Source organism: Chenopodium album, chromosome 16 (assembly GCF_948465745.1).
Source record: "Chenopodium album chromosome 16, dcCheAlbu1.1, whole genome shotgun sequence".
NCBI lineage: Eukaryota > Viridiplantae > Streptophyta > Magnoliopsida > Caryophyllales > Amaranthaceae > Chenopodium > Chenopodium album.
Genome location: NC_137849.1, coordinates 3972314 through 3992213, shown reverse-complemented (window position 1 = coordinate 3992213; position 19900 = coordinate 3972314). Strand labels below are relative to the sequence as shown.

General features: G+C 35.4%; 2 protein-coding genes across 3 annotated transcripts; both read right to left on the bottom strand.

Moving 5' to 3' along the window:
- Nucleotides 1–213: 213 nt before the first annotated feature.
- Nucleotides 214–13296, bottom strand: LOC145586096 (mediator of RNA polymerase II transcription subunit 15a-like). 2 transcript variants are annotated; one of them, XM_081642834.1, is made up of 11 exons: nucleotides 12949–13296; nucleotides 9698–9809; nucleotides 9469–9562; nucleotides 6732–8117; nucleotides 6020–6090; nucleotides 4775–4849; nucleotides 3105–4445; nucleotides 2420–2764; nucleotides 1438–1638; nucleotides 1242–1330; nucleotides 214–817 (listed from the first exon to the last, which is right to left on the bottom strand). In XM_081642834.1, exons 1-11 carry the CDS (start codon nucleotides 13059–13061, stop codon nucleotides 610–612), a joined length of 4035 nt encoding a protein of 1344 aa, XP_081498960.1. In that variant the 5' UTR covers nucleotides 13062–13296; the 3' UTR covers nucleotides 214–609. The 2 variants fall into 2 exon arrangements, with proteins under 2 accessions (XP_081498960.1, XP_081498959.1); XM_081642833.1 differs by having other exon boundaries at nucleotides 9442–9562; nucleotides 12949–13295.
- Nucleotides 13297–15258: 1962 nt separating this feature from the next.
- Nucleotides 15259–17359, bottom strand: LOC145584694 (mediator of RNA polymerase II transcription subunit 15a-like). The gene is made up of 4 exons (XM_081641501.1): nucleotides 17049–17359; nucleotides 16153–16264; nucleotides 15899–16016; nucleotides 15259–15567 (listed from the first exon to the last, which is right to left on the bottom strand). Exons 1-4 carry the CDS (start codon nucleotides 17159–17161, stop codon nucleotides 15470–15472), a joined length of 441 nt encoding a protein of 146 aa, XP_081497627.1. The 5' UTR covers nucleotides 17162–17359; the 3' UTR covers nucleotides 15259–15469.
- Between the last annotated feature and the right edge of the window lie 2541 nt (nucleotides 17360–19900).

Below are 19900 nucleotides of genomic sequence, written 5' to 3'. Positions count from 1 at the left end.
TTTGTGATTTTAGGGATGTCTGGTAGAGCTGCAGGTTGACTGGCAAGATCTCCCTTGGGCTAGTTGGCTTGTACTGAGGCTTTGGTGGGTGGAAGACGAGCATCGATAAACTCCTTGATTCCTTCACAATGGCCAAGTTTTTCATTACATTCATACTATACCCGTAGTATACCGGCATTGTAATAAATGGTTAACTCAACCATCAAACATATATAGTTAAAAGCCACTAGGATACCATAAAGCGAATGCTACAAGTATTCACTACCATTATTCGATTCAAGTAGCCCCCAGCAAACTTTTCTTTTTATACAAATTTACTGAGTTTGGAGGCTTCTATCACAGGAGGATGGAAGAGAAATCCAACCCTAGAGTAATGAGACTCAAGCACAGATCTTCCAGCAGTCGGATCTTGGATTTTGGGTAGTGTAACAATAGACAAATAAATACAATATATGAACAGTTATAGACTACCCTCAAAGGACTTGTTTGGCTTGCACATTCTATTCACAAACTTCAAGCTTTGGTCTAAGTCTCCTGCAACAAAATGATTTTCAAGTCTAGGGCTCTGGAAAATTTTAACCCAGGCTTGAACTTTGAAGGTATAGAAGATCAAGCAGCGCTTAAACAATTTTCCCAAGTTCCATACTTTGAACTGAAGGTCCCTCCACCATTCTGTTGTGCATACTCACAAATGACAGCCCGAGCACAATCATCCCATGTCCTTGCTATCGCCTTGAGAGACATTGGCTGAGAAAGACTACGAAGAGAGATGCTAAATCTTGACTTTGCCTTCACTGAAAGATCTTCATACTCATTACTACAAAATGACAATGGAACATTTAAATCTCAAATTACTGGATAACATAATAATTTGACTGGGTTTTTTTTCACCATAATGACTATTGAAAAGAGGCAAACATACCCAAAATGCATAATCTATTCACGAATTGTATTTGAGATAATTAGACCACAACTAAGTAGCTTGTGCACCATACAGGAACTATTATTGTCATTAAGGAGTTATTAGTTACCGTCTTTATGTGCTTTATGCAATTGTTAATGGTGAAATATATTGTTAAAAATCAAATACAAGACAACCGGCCAAGATGAATATGTTTGGTGAACCTATTGTATATTTGCCACCTTAATTAATCCAATAGAAGAGATACTCATCAGCCTACATAGGTAAAGTGGTGAAAAGACACCAGAATACAAGAAAGCTAAGATCTGTTAAAGCTCACCTAACATCAACTGGTAACTTGTCCAACAAAATGGGGGAACAATTTGGATAATTTACAGGAACCAGCAATCTCAATGGTTGAATTGGTGACTGCATAAAAAATAAATAATTAAAAAAAGAGCAATAAAGTCACAAAGAGAAAATGATAAAATGCCATAATGGTATATTATTGTTAAAAATGAGTTAAAAGAACTTACCATCTGGGCTGAAGTGTAGTGCGACTTCAAGTCTGGACTTAGAGATACAGCACTAAAAGAGCACCTGACAATGGTTCCTTCACTGCCTTCAGAAGCTGAAGCTGCTACCGAAGGATCCACATCTTCATCACTGACATCAACAATAGTATCTATAAGACGGTCATTAATTTCTCTGATTTCTTCCAAAAGGGCATGATTAACCTGCAAAACAAATCATAAATCTTAACTATAACAAATTGAAATAACCATCGAGCTCTTAAACGGAGAGGCCTAAACAAATACCCATATCAAAAATCTTCCAGTAGTCTCAATTTGCACTTTGCAGGTTAAACTATTAAAGCAATCATAATAACTCATATCACAAGTCACAACTAACATAAGAATAATTTACCAATCATTTATATCCAAAGAGACAGATGAATAGTGGGCATAACCGCATAAGTGCATCACACATGATCAGTTCATTAAGACAAAAAGAATGCACAGTTGGGAGGACTTGGTACTTCAATATACCATTTACCCACATAGCGTACTATCTTGAAACATTATAGTCTCAAAATAAACATATTTGTTCAACTAGGAATCTACTCCACTCCGGATCCTGAAACTCTGAAAGCCTACATCATCTTTCCAACGAAAAATGTCCCAATGTTTAATAATTCCCTCATCCTTGGAAGAACGTCATATTTCCTTTTATAGAATGTCCCAAAATACTGGTCAATTATTTATACTGATATAATTAAGCATTTAATTTAATTATGGTGGGAAACTGTGCTTTGTTGAAATGCAAAAGAATACGGGAAAGCAATATAATAAATGATGTTTACTGAAAAATTTGGCTTTCACAGCAAATGACAAGTAAATAAAGATGGCGGAAGGATGATAAAGAAAGTGTGAAAAAACATCCCCATCCAATATCCATTTCGGCATATTTAGAACAAACAAAACCACACTATAATCGTCAATACAACACAAACATTACCTCAAGTCTGGCCTTCTTGACATTAGATGTTGCAGTTGACTCTAGATCAGATGTCTCAGATCCAGTGAATTGCATGAAGTTATCATTCATGCTGCCAATAGTTGCTGTAACATTTAAGGGCATTGCACTAGTATACCGGCGCATTCTTTTTGTTCCCGTACTTCCATCTTGGGTTTGAAAATTTCTAGCTTGCAAGCGACACTTTGTCATGGCCACTAAGTCCTCACCAACTGTAGCTCTAGAACCATTACCAGGAGCTGATCCAGCAATACGATCAATCATGCTGACAACTGAACCAATGTCACAGACTGATGCATTTAATGCTTTAGGGGATATTGACTTTACCTGTTAAAAAAATTATAAACAAAAAATAAATTATCCATGAAAATCTTTTTTTTTTCTCCATAAACCAAGACATACTCCCTCCGCTTCTTTTTACTTGCAAAACAACACTTTGGCATGCACTTTAATGACGACATTAGACTAGGTAATTGGACAAATTAACTGAAATAAGTTTACCACCAATAAGAAGAAAGTGTAAAGTTGTTAAGGTTTAATTTTATTAATTTGTCCATTTACCTTTTCTAATCACTTTCTCAAATAGTGTGCCAAGGTCTGTTGCAAGTAATAAAAACAGAAGAAGCATTTCCTTACTTGTGAGAAACAAATAAGCCAAACTACTTACAGCTTTCAACAAGCGATCAAGTGGTTGCTCTGTTAAACTGGATTTCCCAGAAACAACTGCAGAGTTATTACCATGAGCACCATCTGGCCCAGCACACTCAAACAAAGGAGACGGCGATATCCCAGGAGTTCCAATTGAAAGAGATTGTGTAGCAGCAGGTGCACCACTTTGTTGATTTCCAATATTTGCAGCATTTGAGAGTGAGGAAACAGCAGGTTTCTCAGCATCACCAGGCATAGGAGATGGCGCCAAGGGGGTTGACGGAGAAGGAACATAGGGTGAGTTAGCTGATTGCAAAGGGGTTCCACCTTTAGAGATAGATTGCAGATTTTGCTGATCAATTTGCGGGGAATTCTGGTTGATTTGTGGCGACACTGCCTGAAACAATTGAGGTGAAGCAACAGAGAAAGAAGCCCCGGGCTTTAACTGCTGATGTGCAAACCGCTGAGCTGATGAGAGATGCTGAGGGAAAGCACCTGATCTTAACCCCTGTCTCATCTTGTCATTTACATCATTTTGATGCAGTAGAGGCATCTGATGAGCTGAAATTTGTGAAGCTTGTTGTTGTTGTTTTGCTTGTTGTAACTGCTGTTGCTGTTGGTACAGCTGCTGCTTTTGTATCAGCTGCTGTTGCATATGCCTATTCTGGAACTGCTTGTTAAATTGCTGGTTTTGCAGAATTTGCTGCTCCTGATGCTGCTTCAGTTGCTGGTTTTGGAGCATAGTTGAATTTGATTGATGAGAGTTAATGTTCGGCTGTAACATACCGACTCCATTCTGTGATTGCAACGAATTAACATTTGCCTGCTGAGGAGCACTAACCGGATTCTGCTGCAAAGACGATATTGCAACTTGCTGCATAGGACTAGGAGCACTTCCCTGTCCAGAATCTATATTGGGATTGGCCTGTAATGAACTCGCCATGCTCTGCTGCGAGGATGTGACACCAGATAAAGATGGGACTGAACCATGCTGCAAGCTCGGCACATTGTTCTGTTGCATTGTGGCAGCAGAACCTTGTAGATTCATAGACTGCATCTGCGGATTGACACCGACCCCATGTGATTGTGCTTGAGAAATTTGAGAATGAGGCTGCTGTGCTGGTTGCAAATTCTGCATCTGAGGAGGGAGGATTTGCCCTGGTTGAATTGGCCTCCTAGGCCTGTTTGTACTAAGTAACCCAACAATCTGCTTCTCAAATGATGGCAATTTCTCTCTATGAGTTGGTAGAATACTGTTCTTCGCTATTTGTAAAACTTGCATTAACCTCTCCAACATATTTTTAAATATTCTAAGCTTCTCCACCTGGTCCATCTTTGGTTGTTGAGGGAGAGATTCATGCTGTTACAAGTGAAATTATTAGAATCAACTTAGCAAAAAGTAACAACAGCTGATAGACAATTCTTCTGCAAAAAAAAGGTGAATATCCCTTAAAGTGCAATGCAACTTAATTTTGAAAAAAATAATAATACGTTAAGCAGAAAAAAGCCAAGAGTATATTGATCCTTAACAAGATGGGAAATGGACTAGTTAAATCTTGGGCACATATCATATCTTGATCAGGTTTCACATGGTAATAGGACACACATGGCAATAAGATTAGCAAAGATAAAAATATATAATAAAAAAAATAAACCTCAATTAGATTTCATAATTAGAAGGTCAGATACCTGTTGTAGTTTCATAGAAATTTTTTGGTGCATCTCATTAAGATCTGCAAAGTACATGTCCTTCATAGCTTTAATCTGTCAATCATCACCCAAGAAGATAATGATCAGCACCTTATTTTAGAAACTATTCAAAAGCATCAGCCACAGAACAAACAAAGCAAGAAAAAAGTGAAAGCATATACCAAGAAGAAACACTTTCATCATGTTATCGCATATATTATGTTTTCGGCTTTTCGCACCTTCAAAAAACATAAAAGCATATAGAACTCAGTGAGACAACCGTTTTTTTTTTTTTTTTAATAAGGTATTGCCAACCAGAAAAATATTACAAAACCACTGACTAAAAATCTCCTATAGCGAATTAATAAGGTAACTCCAACCCCACATTTTATAGACTTCCAAGTTTTAAGTATCCCCTCCATCCCAATACGAAGTTCCAAATTATTTGTTGGGATGTCTTCTATTTTTATTTAGGGTGCTTGCGGTTGGGATATTTGAAATGCAATGGCTTTCATTCCTTTATATTGTTTGGAGGGAAAATTTGGCATTGGAATCTGATACTGTAGGGCGTCAAGCACTAAGCCCCCCCCCCCCCCCCCCAACCCTACTTCATTTCTACCAAATTCCTACCAGTTCTTCTCAAGGTTCAAAACCCAATTTACTGCACAAGATTGGAAGAGAGACGCAGAAAAGCAACGCAACACTCTTCTCTGATTCTGCTGACACAAACATAGGTGATGTACCTTTTTTTCCCAGCTCTGTTATGGTTTTCTAGCATTAATATAGTATACAAGAGTTCGTAATTTCCAATGTTTTTTTATTTCCTTCAACTTTAATTGGTTCCTGATTTTTCTAACATGGCATGCAACTTGATTTTAGTTCTGAGATTTTCTTTTTGTTCAATGTGCTTAATGAATTTTTCTTGCTTATGTAGAATTTTATAAGTGTCCTTGATGTTTTGGGTCTAACATCAACCCCCCCCCCCCCCCACCCTTCTGTCTACCTCCAATCATAACACACAAACGTACACACCTTTCACTAATTGGACACTGGAGTAATACATGACTTTTGCTAAGGCTATGTGAAGGGGAAAGTGTTCCACTCACATCAAGTCACATGACATTCTTAAAATCAGTGTAAACGTGAAGATGAACTTATTTCAGAATATAAGGAGTAAAGAATTCACAATATAGATTTGAAAACCAAATTATAGCAGAAAATCAGCAGGGGGAGGTAAATAGTCACCTTTTGATAGACCTCTTCTTGCCAGTCACCAACACTTGTACTATCAGTCTGAGCAGTGGAATCCAAAGAACCTATTTAAAAGGCATTAGTGTTAGCTAATACACAAGGACTACAGAATCTAAATAAGTTGGATACGATGATGGAAAAGTGAAATTAATTAAACCCCAAAAACAGAGATATAGCATCAGAAGACAAGAACTATAAAAGATATGAAGCACTAATGTTTTCTCCTAAAGCATACATCCAAAGCATGGAAGCATCAGCAAGTAAGGACCATTAAAATACTTACTAACCTACCTAACAACAGTGAGAACATTCAGAGACAGCAACCAATACAACATGAAATTACTCAATGTAGAACAAAAATTAAATGCAGAAGTAGGCAGAGTAGGCACCATGTTAAATTAAATTAACCTGTCTAAATGTGTAATAGATCCTGCAAGCTCTAGGCAGAGTAGGCACCATGTTAAACAAGAGGAAACACTAAGATTATTTGGTGAGAAAAAAGTATAGATACTATCCTTCAAAGTACTCAATGTAGAACAAAAATTACATGCAGAAGAATATTGCACAAGCTGTAGAAGAGAAAATAGAAGGCATAAATTTCTCAATGCATAGTAGTTCATGCATAAAAGCAAGAAGATAGCATATAGGGGAAAAAATTACGATCAAAAACCATCACAGAAGATAATTAAGGTAAGAAGAAAAATACTTGATGGTGCCTCGGGAGGAGCTCTTTGTGGTTGGAACTGCTTTTGCTGATCAATCATATTTTGCTGCTGAAGCAAAGAATTTGGATTTTGCATCCGAGGCTGCATATTATGTTGAACGGAATTTGTCTGCTGCTGCAAACCCAGTTGCTGTTGTAGACCTGACTGAGATTGGAGCTGTGACATCAATTGCTGCTGTGACTGTGATTGTGGCTGTGCTGGCTGCCCACCACTTGGCAATAAAGGAGCATTTTGATTCTGTTGCGGAGCCGCAGCCTTGGGTTGTTGCATCATGTGAGCTGAGTGTTGATTTGACTGCATGTTAGCATTCCCCGACTGTGTTCCCATCAATTGCTGCTGTGAAAGTCCCCCAGCATGACTTTGATGCCCTAATTGTTGCTGATGCATGTTTGAGAGATTGCTTTGTTGACTCATCATATGTTGCTGCTGCATGTTCTGATGTGATGGCATATTTTGAAGATTATTCTGCTGTCCCAACAGTCTCTGCTGCTGTTGCTGCTGCATATCAGAGATATTACTCTGTTGGCCAATCAGTTGATTTTGTTGCATATTGGCAGCGTTTGGTTGCTGTCCCATTAACTGCTGCTGCTGTTGTCCCTGGGATGTCATCATTGATTGCTGGGATAACTGCGTTTGCTGTTGCTGAATTATAGGAGTCTGTTGTGGCTGTTGCTGCGACTGTTGTTGCTGCCTGGCCACTGACTGTTGATGCTGCTGAAGCACAGACTGACCTGGCTGTTGAATAGAAGATTGTTGGTTTTGCTGTAACCCAGATATCATAGAAGGCTGCATAACAGATGAGGTTTGCATGATCGGTTGCTGATTAGCCTGTAGCAAGTTTTGCTGAGACTGTGATGGTGTTTGTTGTTGCTGTGATGGTGGTGGTTGTTGCTGTAATGATGTCTGCATAATTGGTTGTTGAATATTTCCCGGTTGTAACTTCTGCTTCATTATCTGTTGCTGCAATTGTTGCTGGTACATGTATTGTGAATTATTTTGGGACTGCTGCTGCTGCTGGGAAGCAACCTGTTGGGTATGTTGTCGACCTTGCAACTGCCTTTGGGCATTTGTAAACATAGTGGATGAAACTGCCTGATTCATCGTATTTCCCATTGAGTTTTGTGAGATGCCAGAAATACTCTGCACGTTGGTATTCTGAGGAACATTTGGCATGTTCTGTGCCAATCCATTAACAGATGGCAAAGAATTTGGCAAGCTGGCAGTAGTTTGCATGCCTGTAGAACCTATGTTGTTTTGCATATTCTGAGCTAAAATCTGCTGCCGGGCTTGAGACTGATTAGACGCCATCTGATGGGGAACAGATTGACTCTGATTCTGCACTTGGGACTGCATATTTTGAGAAGGTACTGAGAAAAGGAAAAAAAAAACATAAGTGGACAAGTGAGTGGGTTAAGTTATAAACACATTTGTCACTAATCTCAGAAGGTTTAGTGAGTTTGAATGACAATTTCCAGAGAAGATAGCAACAGCCACAGTGGAGGATAACAGATTCCTACACTAGTAGCAGTAAGAATCATGGTATATGCAGCCATTATTCATTTATTCGCTCTAGATTTTTTGTTTTCTTTTCTTTTCTTTTTTTTTTTTTTTTTTTTTTTTTTTGTTTGTAAATAGTAGAATTTAGTACAAACAAACACTAAGATATGATTTTAGCAGTGCACAAACTACAAATATCCACTAGAATCACCTAAAACAGTCTAAACACTGTCATGACCTCACAAAAAGAACTTTGGTAGCGTCAAGAATACATTGAACATTATCAGATGGTAGTCTTATTACAGTTGCATATATGATATGATAAACCAGGGTATTACCAAATTACTCTGCAGACCACAAAAACAAGCAGACAATACAAGATTATGAAAGAATTAGCTCAACATTGAATATTATTGAATTACAGAAAGTATGGAGCCCCTATGTCAGCCAAAGTAAGATATACTGAGTAACTGCATAGAGTGATTCTCAAATTCGTGAAGTGGCTTATGACCACGTTTCACTGAAACAAACAAGAGAAAGAGGACTTATATACATGGGAAACAGGGTAGAAAAGTTTAGGAGAACAAGACTATGAGTCTATTCTATAATATGCATGAAAGTTTAGGCCATAGACGCATGACCTTGCTCTCCTAAACAAAGTAATCATGGCTTTCATAACTATTTCAACAGATGCTTGAGCCTTCAGATTTTTTTTTTTTTTTTCAGAGGGGTCGGGGAATACCGGAATATGCTTAGTGTGGGAGGGCAATACACTAAGTTGTTCAGTTATCATCATTCAACGAGACGTAAAATTCCTTTATTCTGATTTGAAAAGCAGAAGACAAGCCAAAAACAAGTTGAGAGAATACAAGATTTACTTCATATGATCCACAGATGCAACTAATGAAATTATTGACTGTCAGTATATCCTTTTTCATCAATCGAAAAGCAACAAGTTCTGATCTTTATTATCCTACTAAGAAAAAATATTCCAAAAAAAGTACATTAAAAAGCTACCTTGGAGAAACTAAGCAAAAACCAGGAAAAGAAAAAAAAAAAAAAAAAGAGGGGGGGGGGGGGGGGGGGGGTGGCAGGGGGGATCAATGATAAGCTTGCAAATATAGGCACCAATAAACAATATTTTGACTTAACACAATCTACACAAAAAAGAATAATTCTTCTAAATATGAATACCTGAATCCTGAGGATTTCTGCTCATACCAGAAGTGTTGGAAGGCAAAGCATTGGGGAGTGAATTCTGAGATTTTGACTCCATTGTGAGCATCTTCAATGATATCTTCCTCAGATAATCAGACTGAAATTGCAGTACAAGAAGAAATAAAAAGTGATACCCAAGGATTGTCAACAATGTCTAAAATGTGAAGACCAAACGCAAAAAATTAACTATCAAGATTAAGAGATAAGCAACCACTTGAGTTGCATAAGATACCTGGCTCGTAGCAGCACTATATATCTTTTCTTCAAATCTTATGGCAATCTGCTTAAGTTCTTGCAGCCCTTCTTGGCCAGAAAATGGGAGATGTCTCTTCAAAGTTTCCATTCTACAATTGCAAAGGATATCAATTAAATAATATCACAACCAATTCTTAGTTGATTATAATTAGGGGTGAGCAAAAATTCTGACCGGAACCTGTAGATCAAGTTCCGGTTCCTGGCAATAAAATTGGAAACCTGTTGCATCAGGTTCCGGTTCCGGTTCCGGTTCCGGTTCCGGGTAATAAAATTTTGGACTCGGAACCTTAACTAACAGGGTACCCTATAAGAAGACAATCAAAATTGTATAAAAGCCGTCACCCACCTCTCTCTCTCCCCTTATTCAATTTCATCTTACTCTCAAAGGTTTAATTAATGGTATTAATATAAGTATTTGTAATTTTGTATTAAATATTCTAGGTAGACAATCAAATTACTATTAAGCTTACTTTGAAAGACAGGGTACCCTGTTCCGGAACCGGAACCTGCGGATTCCGGTTCCGCTTCCCAATTTTTAGGAACCTGTTGAACCGGTTCCGGTTCCGGGTCCTATTTTTAAGAACCTGTTGCAACAGGTTCCAGTTCCGATTCCTGAAATTTTTACAGGGTACCCTGCTACGCTCACCCCTAATTATAATACAGAAACCTATAAGAAGTAGCCCTTTCAACTCTCGAATCAAAGTACGCTACTATACCAAATGGTTATAACATATACCACATTTGACTGTTTCCCCTCATGGCCAACAAATATTAGAAAATAAAGTTAAAACTTCAATAAAGATCACGCTGACAATGAAGTAATTTACAGAAGCAACTTTAGCAGTAGAATAACTCAGAATCAGAGGTAGTTGCTACTACAATGTCAAGAATCTAGCATTCACCATGTACAAGTATCTACTATTATAAACCATGTTTAAGCACATTTCATTTTCACAGAATAACTTAACGAAAAGAATTACATTCACCTAAAAAAATTACAGCATTTCTCAAAAGGGATCTAAAACTTTTAGGAAGCAAGTGTGATTTGATGGCCTACATTGGTGAACCTGGTGGCTACAGCAAAGTGATTCAAAATTATATCCACCTATAAAAATGAATGGGGATAGTGTTCCTACAATGGGCTTTTAGCTGTTGATTCATTCGTCCGCAATAATATATTACAAGGTATTAAAACCAATAATCATGGTTCAGCTAGGACATTAAAGGTAGTGACCCTGTGCAAAAATCACAAGAATCTGGAGTATTGGTACTAACCAATAGTAGTTCTGCATACGTTCTTGTATTACCATGATCTGTCAGCTTCAATTTCTTTCTTTTTATACTGGTCAACTATTGGCACTAGCCTTAGTTATTTCATAAACAACTGCTAATATTTTAGTGATATAATTGTATTTTATGTTACATGGACTCGGTCACTCGGGTACCATGTCCGACACGGGTACATGTCCAAGCGTCCGACTTGGCTATTATGTGAAAAATTCCATAATTTTGACCTAAAAATTCCAATTTTTTACATTACCCACTATCAAAGGAAATCATCCATAAAATATAGACCTGGTAGCTGCTATTTAAACCATTTTCCAAAATGTGTGCCCCAATTTTGCTACAGGTAAAGATTTCTTGGTTGAATCAATAGAGAAACAGTGTACCCATCTCGTCCAATGTAACAGTACTAACCAAATTTCACCTGATAAACACTAACTTCGACACAAAGCTGGTAAAGTTTAATCCATCATCACGGGTAGCTTCAAGTTCCCATCCAACCTCCATTTGTACTCATATACATACATTTTGCCGATCCAGAACCAACTATACATATAACCCTAAAGCCATTATGGAATGTCTAAATATTCAAAGTTACAGAGCAATCACTTTAATGAATTGGATTTCTAATGAGAAGAACAGGTACCTAATATAGTGAGCTAAATGCAATCTAATTGCCTTGAAAATGTTTAAGGGCTGTAAATGACTTTATTAACTATTAAGAGCAGGCTATTGAGAAATCAAAGATGCTCTTATATATATTCATTTTTATGGATAAGTATGCTTATACATTAATCAATTTGGAAGTAATGAACATCACTTGATCGATCATCTTCAATCAAACAAAAAAGAACATGCAACAAATTATGATTACTACACCACATGTTTCATATGCAAAAAAATATTACTAGTCTAAATTTCACCACAAATATATTGCAAATACTACATGTTTTGTTGCTTTTTTATTCAGGAGGTGAACAAAGCCTTGATTCGAGCTACATCTAAAAAATCAATAAAGATAGAAAGGTGAGTCAGTAGCAAGGCAACTTGGGAAGTCACGTGAGTAAATGGCTTTAAAATTTATGAGCCAACAAGTAATCTCACTAAAAAAATAAAAACCACTTCCTCTCTCTACCCCCTCCCTAGCTACATGCTACGCTAGTCGTTGAGCCGACGGTGAAGATCCATTCATGCCGGCAAATATAATGGTGAATGTGCATCACGCCAGTGAAGAAAAAAAAAAAAAAAAAAAAAAAAAAAAAAAAAGCCTTATGCATTCAGGCTCCATAGCTGTCTCAAAGTACCACAATTACAAAATTGGGGGATTTTTGTTCATTTCTCCTCTTTCAAAACTTCACTTGACACTTACTCTCTGGCGAGTCGGGTGTCATAACATAGACCATACTTATTCATGAACATCGAAAAACACCCTTCAATATATTTTAACTCGCCTCAAAACAATTTCCACTCTCAATGCCCAAAAACAAAAACTAAGCTTTCTCTTTTCCTAACAACTCAATTACACCCTAACTCATTTATAGGGGAGGGTTCTTTTGTGACATAATGAAAATAACATGGGCAGAGCAAGAGATTAAAATAAATACCAACAATTTTTCAATCAATTACTGATGTATAAACGTTTCATATATATATTTTTATATTAAATTAAAAAAATTGAATTCGCCAAATTAATAACATTACTACCAATAGCATTGAAAGCCTCCATCACTCGGTAAAGAAACAAAAAAAAACACACAGAATTTACTAGCTATAACATCAATCTCATTCAATAACCTAACACAGTTACATCAAAAATTCTGTTTATAAACCCTAATTCTCAAACACATCGAATTCGCTGAATAGCAACAATTCATCAAAATTCATCAAAACAAAAAATACATAGATACGAAGTATAATATAAAGTTTGGTAACAATATAACTCACATCTTATTGACAATTCGTTGGCGGGACTCCGGCAGAAGTTGACTCCGCCAGTCGCCACCATCCATTGGAGGTGGAGCATCATTTTGAGCAGGTCGCCAATTATTCGAATCCATTGCTATAAATCAGATATAAATTATTAATTAATTTAAATAATTGATTAGTTGCAGCTCTAATTGAATTCAATCAGCTGAAATCCCCAAATTCTGGGAAGAAACATATGAAAATGATGATCGGAAATTGGAAAGGAAACCCTAGAAGAAGAAAGGTGGTGTTGAAGTTCTTGGAGGAAGAGGAGAGAGAAAATTGGTGATTTAAATTATGGTCAAATAAAGGAAAAACAAGAAGAACATCTTCTCAAGTCTTGCTACTTCGTATTTAATACGATTGCTGGGTAACACCTTGTCAGCCTACACTAGCTTTAGGATTTTATCGGGTTTTAAAAATGAGAACCGAAATCGGAGATGGAACCAGTTACAAGAAATTAGAATCGGATCCGGTTGTGGTATTATGGGTTCTAGGTCTAGACCCGGCAGGTCCAAACCTGCTTGGGGTCCGAAATTGGTTAACAAATTTTTTATGCTCTCCCGTAGAAGATTCCTATTAATTTCTCTCTCTTTTTTTTTTTTTCTATTACAACACTTTGACCGCCACGGTAGTTAATTTAAATTTGTTACTACGTAATATTTTGTAACTAGGGTTTGTTGGGAATCAAAAATTGATATTACATGAATACTTCACAAAAACTAAAGTAAGAAAAGTGGAATATTTAAGAAAAAAAAAAAAGTCAGGACCATGTGAGGAGATAGATACAATAATATAGTGGAGATGAGAGAGTTAAAAATAAATCAAGATATGGTAAAAGCTAACGAACGCCCTAGAGGCGTTGGATAAGATAACTAAAACTAGAATATTGAATTAAATCGAACATTAAATACAATGATCGACGTGTGTTTATGTCATGCATTCCTAAATTAACACTCATACCACTTTAGGAAGTATTATAAATGTTAATCTAATGCTCCGGAGGCATCTGTTAGCAAGATCCTAAACGTATTATCAATCTAAAATATTTGGTTGTAAAAAAAAACAATTTTAAATATGCATGGATAAGTGTAAAAAAAATGGGATGATATATATAGGAACAGTGAAGTGTATTTTTATCCTAAAAGATTCAAATACAGGTTTGACTTGCGAATATTGTTGCAAATTTTCAATGCCATTTATGAATTTTGCAACCAAGAGTTTGGCAAATCAAATTGGTTTTTTTTTATTCATGTCATGATAATTTTTTTTGTTTTTTCAAAAATTAGCGCTTCTTTTTCTCTTTTTTAATTTTGGTTATGAAAGCCCGAAACATATAAGGGTGTAGCTAAATTGAAAAATGTCATCGGTAATTTGAATTCAAAGCAATGTTGTCGTATATTTAAAGTAAATTATGCAAAGTTTTTGGGTAATGAAGTTTTTTTTTTTTTTCCTCTCTTTTTTGACAACAGTGAAGTTTTTTTTATTATAAATAAGTAAATGTTGGTTTTTATTCACAAAGATTGTTATGGGAAGTGCAAATGTCTTCTTTGGTTTTGTGTTAGTCCGCAACTTTTTGAGTAGTTGGGTGATTCAAAGTTGCTATTTTAAGTGATTCAGTAAGGTTTTTAGGCTCACAAGTCATTTTGGAATAATGATATTCGTTGATCTAATTCAGAATGATTCATTACGTTAGGATCTTTCATCTAACCCACGATGATTTATCATTAGAAGGTTGGATGAAACATTCTATTAGATGAATTATCTTAGATTAGATCAAAGATCATTATTTCCAAAATGGCTTGTGAACCTAAAAACTAAACTCACTGAATCACTTACTATTACAATAACAACTTTGAATCACCCACCTACTCAAATTCTTAAAAAGTTGCAAACTAATACAAAATCAAGTAAGATACTCAAACTTCCCAAAACAATCTAAGCAAATAATAAAGAAAAAAATAATAATAATAATAAAAAAGAAATAAACAATACTTACTTATTCATAATCAAATAATTTCAACACAAGAACTCCAACAATTTAGTACCCAAAAAATTTGAAAACTAACACAAACTATCAATACGAGTGATTGGTACTACTACTAGTCTACTACCCAAATTATTCACCTTTGTTGGAAATTGTTGAACATAGTACCAACACTAAAAAATGTCTAGGTATGATTTTAGCAGCGCTGCAATAGACTCAATTGAGTCACAGCTCACAAATGACTCAACAAGCAAGAACACTAATAAAGGGATTGATTTTTTTTTTTTTTTTTTTGACGGGAATAAAGGGAAAGTTTAATTGTTTGCATAAACTAAAAGAAGCGTTTGACACAAGGGTAGGACGTTTAGCCTACCAATCTACATAAGCGCTTTAGGCGATCAATCTCCTAGGGCATAAAATACAAAGTAATTGAATGCCCTCTTTCGTTCACTCCTCTCAGTTATATACAAAGTAATTACAATATAATTTTGTCATCTTCCTAATTGTTCGATGTCAGTGCTCCTCATTAATTGGTGTAGTGTGTTGCGGCTGCTGCCTTTGCGGTGGCTGCTCTGCCTCATCAATTGACAAATCATCAATTGGCAAATCTTCTAAGTGAGTGAAAAATGCACAGATAATTGACAGTCAGTAATAGAGTAGAAAAGATCTGATTCCTTATCGTATACAAAAGAGTATATAACTATATCAAGAAAACACACTATATGCAACTCAAGCCAAGTAGAAGAGATTCATAGAACACGTAGACATGAACAACACAAATAAAGAAATTAGTTCCTCTGTATTTTGTAGTTTTTTTTTTAATCCTTACCTTCGAAAATCTAGGCAATATATCAATGACAAGCTTGCCTATATAGACATCCATTACCAATGCTTTGATTTAAACACAATCTACACAAAGAGAATCCTCCTAAATATGTTTACCTTCCTGGGGATTTCTGCTCATACTAGAAGAGTTGGAAGGCGAAACATTGGGGAGTGAATTATGAGATCGTGCCTCCATTGTGATCGTCTTCAATGATATCTTCCTCAGATAATCAGACTGAAATTGCAGTACAATAAGAAACAAGCAATGATACCCTATAATTTTCAACAATGTCTAAAATATGAAGAACCAACCGCTGAAAATAAACTATCAAGATTAAGATATAAGCAACCACTTGAGAAGCATAAGATACCTGGCTCGTAGCAGCACTATATATCTTTTCTTCAAACCTTACGGCGATCTGCTTGAGTTCTTGCAGCCCTTCTTGGCCAGAATATGGGAGATGTCTCTTCAAAGTTTCCAGTCTACAATTGCAAAGGATTTTATATTAATAGCTTCACAACCAATTCTTAGTTGATTATAATACATAAACTTATAAGAAGCAGCTCTTCAACTCAAGAATCAAAGCACAATAGTATTAGTATATCGAAGTTTCAATATTTGGTTTAATGTAGAAAGCTTCTTGTTAGTCACTAGAGGTGTCAAAAGCACACCGACCTGACCCGGTCCGAAAACGATCCGATTCAGATTTGGACTTGTGTAGACATTATAATTTAGCATACTCAACTTTAAAAATTAATTAGACCCAACCCGACCTCATCAGACCCGATTTGGTCATCCAAATTGACACCTCTATTAGTCACTTCTCTTTAAATCAATGATTTAACATCACTAACTATCAAAGGAAAACATCCATAACGAAAACCATTTTCGAGAAAGCGAGACAAAAATTTGCCAAATCAATAACATTACTAGCAATAGCATTGATTTTATTTCCCGGGGATTACCCCTCTTTTGCATCAAAAAAAAAAAAAAAAAAAAAAAAACTACCAATAGCATTGATTCACTCGGCAAAAAACAATAAAAAAAAATAATTTAGTAGCCATAACATCGATTAATATCATTCAATAACCAAACACAGTTAAATCAACAATTCTGTATATAAACCCCAATTCTCAAACACACATAATTCGCCGAATTGCAAGAATTCATTAAAAAAAAAATTAATAATAAAAAAAAATATATATATATATATATATATACATATATACGAAGTATAATATAAAGTTTGGTAACAAAATAACTCACATCTTATTGACAATTCGTTCGCGAGACTCCGGCAGAAGTTGACTCCGCCAATCGTGACCATTCATTGGAGGTGGAGCTCCATTTTGAGCAGGTGGCAAATTATTCGAATCCATCACAAATGAAATGAATTAGCTCTAAATTAATGCAAATAGTTGATTAATTTGAACTCTGGTTGAATTCAATCAGCTGAAATCCCCAAATTCTGAGAGGAAATAGATGATTTTGATGGTCAAAAATACGAAAAGAAACCCTAGAAGAAAAATAGTTACTAACTTACTATTCACAAAAAAAAAAAAAGTAGCGTTAAAGTTCTGGAAAGAGGAAATATGGAATGGTTTGGGAATAGGTTCACTCTCTCTTCTACTTTTACTATTACGGAGTATTTTTTTTGGTGAAAATTCAATTTCCTTTTTTTTCCCTCAAATTCTTGGGTAAATACAAGTTTCCTTTGGCCATGTGTTGGATTAATGTGAAACTTTTTCAATAGAAAACATATTTTTAAGGAAATTTATTATTGTAAATTACTTTTACTTCGTTTGGTTGGAGAAAATACTAATTTATACCCTATATTAATATTTGTTGTTAATATAAAGGTTTGTTTGTCATTTTCGTTTTTTTGTTAGGGGTATCATTGTTAATTCAGTAATAAATCATGTAAACAGAGTTATCAAGAGTTAATTTGTTCTCATTACTAGGCATCAACGACGTTGACATAAAGACAAAACTAAGGATCTTCTCTCTCTTGTCCCAAGCTAAATTTCTCTGAGAAAATACTCGTTAATAAGGCACATTAACGAGACCTGTTAATATGGGGGCAATAGACGTCATTTTGTTTAGTAAAATAAAGGTCGTTTTGTAATTTGTTGACCACCATCGTTAACAGTCTAAAGATCGTTAACCCCCCAATTCATAACTCCGATCCTCAAATCCTGTACTGCAGGACTCCGTTTCTCTACCGTTCCCCCATTTCTATAAATTATGTTCTCCGTTCTGTTGAATCCATTATACAAAACTCTGAAACTGCAATTCTCGCAATTCGCCAAGTAGTTCGAGAAATTCGCCAAGTAATATAATTCTCCAATTCGCAGCATCTGCATTTCTCGGAATTTGTTAAGTAATTTTCCAATTCGCAGCTCTGCAATTCAATTGCAAGGTTGAAGATTGGCCGCGAATTTTTTTATCGAAATTCACTTATTAGATGTTAAAATTCAATTTCACAATCTATTGTTAATCGAGAATCATCAAATTTCAATTTCTTAAGCTAGTATGTAGCAACTAGCAATTTCAATGGAGGAAGGGAAAGCTCGCAAGAAAACGTAAAATACCTACCCTTTAGGGTTAACAATGCCCTTTATTTCTCACTTTTTCCTTAGGGTTTCAATTTGTTAATATAAGATATAATGGGGGCTTGCTCGTTTGGTGACATACAAGAAAAGTTCAAGAAAATTCAAAAATAAGAGTGGGAATATGAGGATAGACGAGAGGGAAGTAAAAAGGAGGTATGGAGAAGGGAAGAAAATAGCTTAATCCCATTTTTTAAGGATGTAAAATGCTGAAATCAAGTGTCAACAAGCATCAAGGGCAATTTCAAAAATAAAAAATAGCTTGAGGGCATAAACAGAAGCACAATGTAGATTTGAAATAGTAACACATGTTAGGGCTTTTGGAGGGTTGTAGATTGTTTACCAACTCTTCACAAACTAAAAAAGGAAAATGCGAAAATTATTTTTCATGAAATCATTTTACATCAATTTAAACGGGGCCAAAGAGTAATTGATTGACAAGTCATTTAAAACTATTAATCTTATTTACTATTGTACCATTTTGGAAAAGAATTTGTTAATCAATAGAAGAAACTAGGGCAGCCTTCAAACTCTTAGATTCCTTTTTCCTCCTTGCCTACTTAGCCTCTTTTTTGTTGGAGGAGCAATGTTTAGAAAATGGCCAAAGTGGAATTCGTACATCTATGGTAAATTTATGTTATTTTTTGGTCAATTTTGAGTTCAATTTGGGCTCTTATGAGCTAAAGTGACCCATAAAACCTTACCTGATCAATTTTTGTGTATGAGGTAAAGTAACCTATAAAACCTTACCCGAGCAATTTTCGCGTCAAAAAGAATAATTGCACGCAAATTGATATATTTTTTGTTACGCAAAACAAGACACTTAAGGCCTGTTTTAGATTTACTGAACTGAACTGAGGGCCTGCTCTCTTCAGATTATTTTCAGTTCAGTCAGTTCTTAATTTCCTTCTCTCATAAAATATTCAGTTCAATTCAGTCCAGTCAATCAGAACAAGCCTTGAACTGATTAGAGTTGAAATGAATTGTTTATGAGAGAAGGAAATTAGAAACTGGACTAAATTAAATTGATTGGAGCTGAAATGAAGATGAAGAGAACAGGCCATTACGTAAATTTTTTTGTTGATTTCGAGCTCAATTTGGGTTCTTAAGAGATAAAATGATCCCTTAAAACCTTTACAGAACATTTTTCGGCATGCAACTCGAGGAAATTAACTTAATGATTGACCACTACGGTCCCCCAACTAAAACCAGTAGCAATTTTTTTTATTTTTTATTTTTATTTTTTTTTTGGTAGTAAAATAAAATATTGAATAGATAGCAAAATTTGTTAAAGGATTTATCTTTTTTGGTAGTAATAAAAGTCAAATTTTCCTAATGCATTAAAATTAAAGGAGTAATTTCTTAAATTGTCAAAAATAATACAAACTTTGAGCGATTCGCTAAGAATAAGTTAATCTTTTAATTATTAATGAATAATACAAATTTTGAGAAATATTTTCTTTAAACAAGTTATTTTACCTACAACTTATTTGGCCGGTTAAATTTTTA

Coding starts and splice junctions, on each gene's coding strand:
- LOC145586096 (XM_081642833.1), bottom strand. CDS start 13,061: ATGGATTCGAATAATTGGCGACCTGCTCAAAATGATGCTCCACCTCCA. Junction 8,118..9,441: donor CAGAAATCCTCAGGATTCAG/GTATTCATATTT, acceptor TCCTTTTCTCAG/TACCTTCTCAAAATATGCAG. Junction 6,091..6,731: donor TCCTCCCGAGGCACCATCAA/GTATTTTTCTTC, acceptor CCTTTTAAATAG/GTTCTTTGGATTCCACTGCT.
- LOC145584694 (XM_081641501.1), bottom strand. CDS start 17,161: ATGGATTCGAATAATTTGCCACCTGCTCAAAATGGAGCTCCACCTCCA. Junction 16,017..16,152: donor ATAGTGCTGCTACGAGCCAG/GTATCTTATGCT, acceptor CTGCAATTTCAG/TCTGATTATCTGAGGAAGAT. Junction 15,568..15,898: donor GAGCAGAAATCCCCAGGAAG/GTAAACATATTT, acceptor TCACTCACTTAG/AAGATTTGCCAATTGATGAT.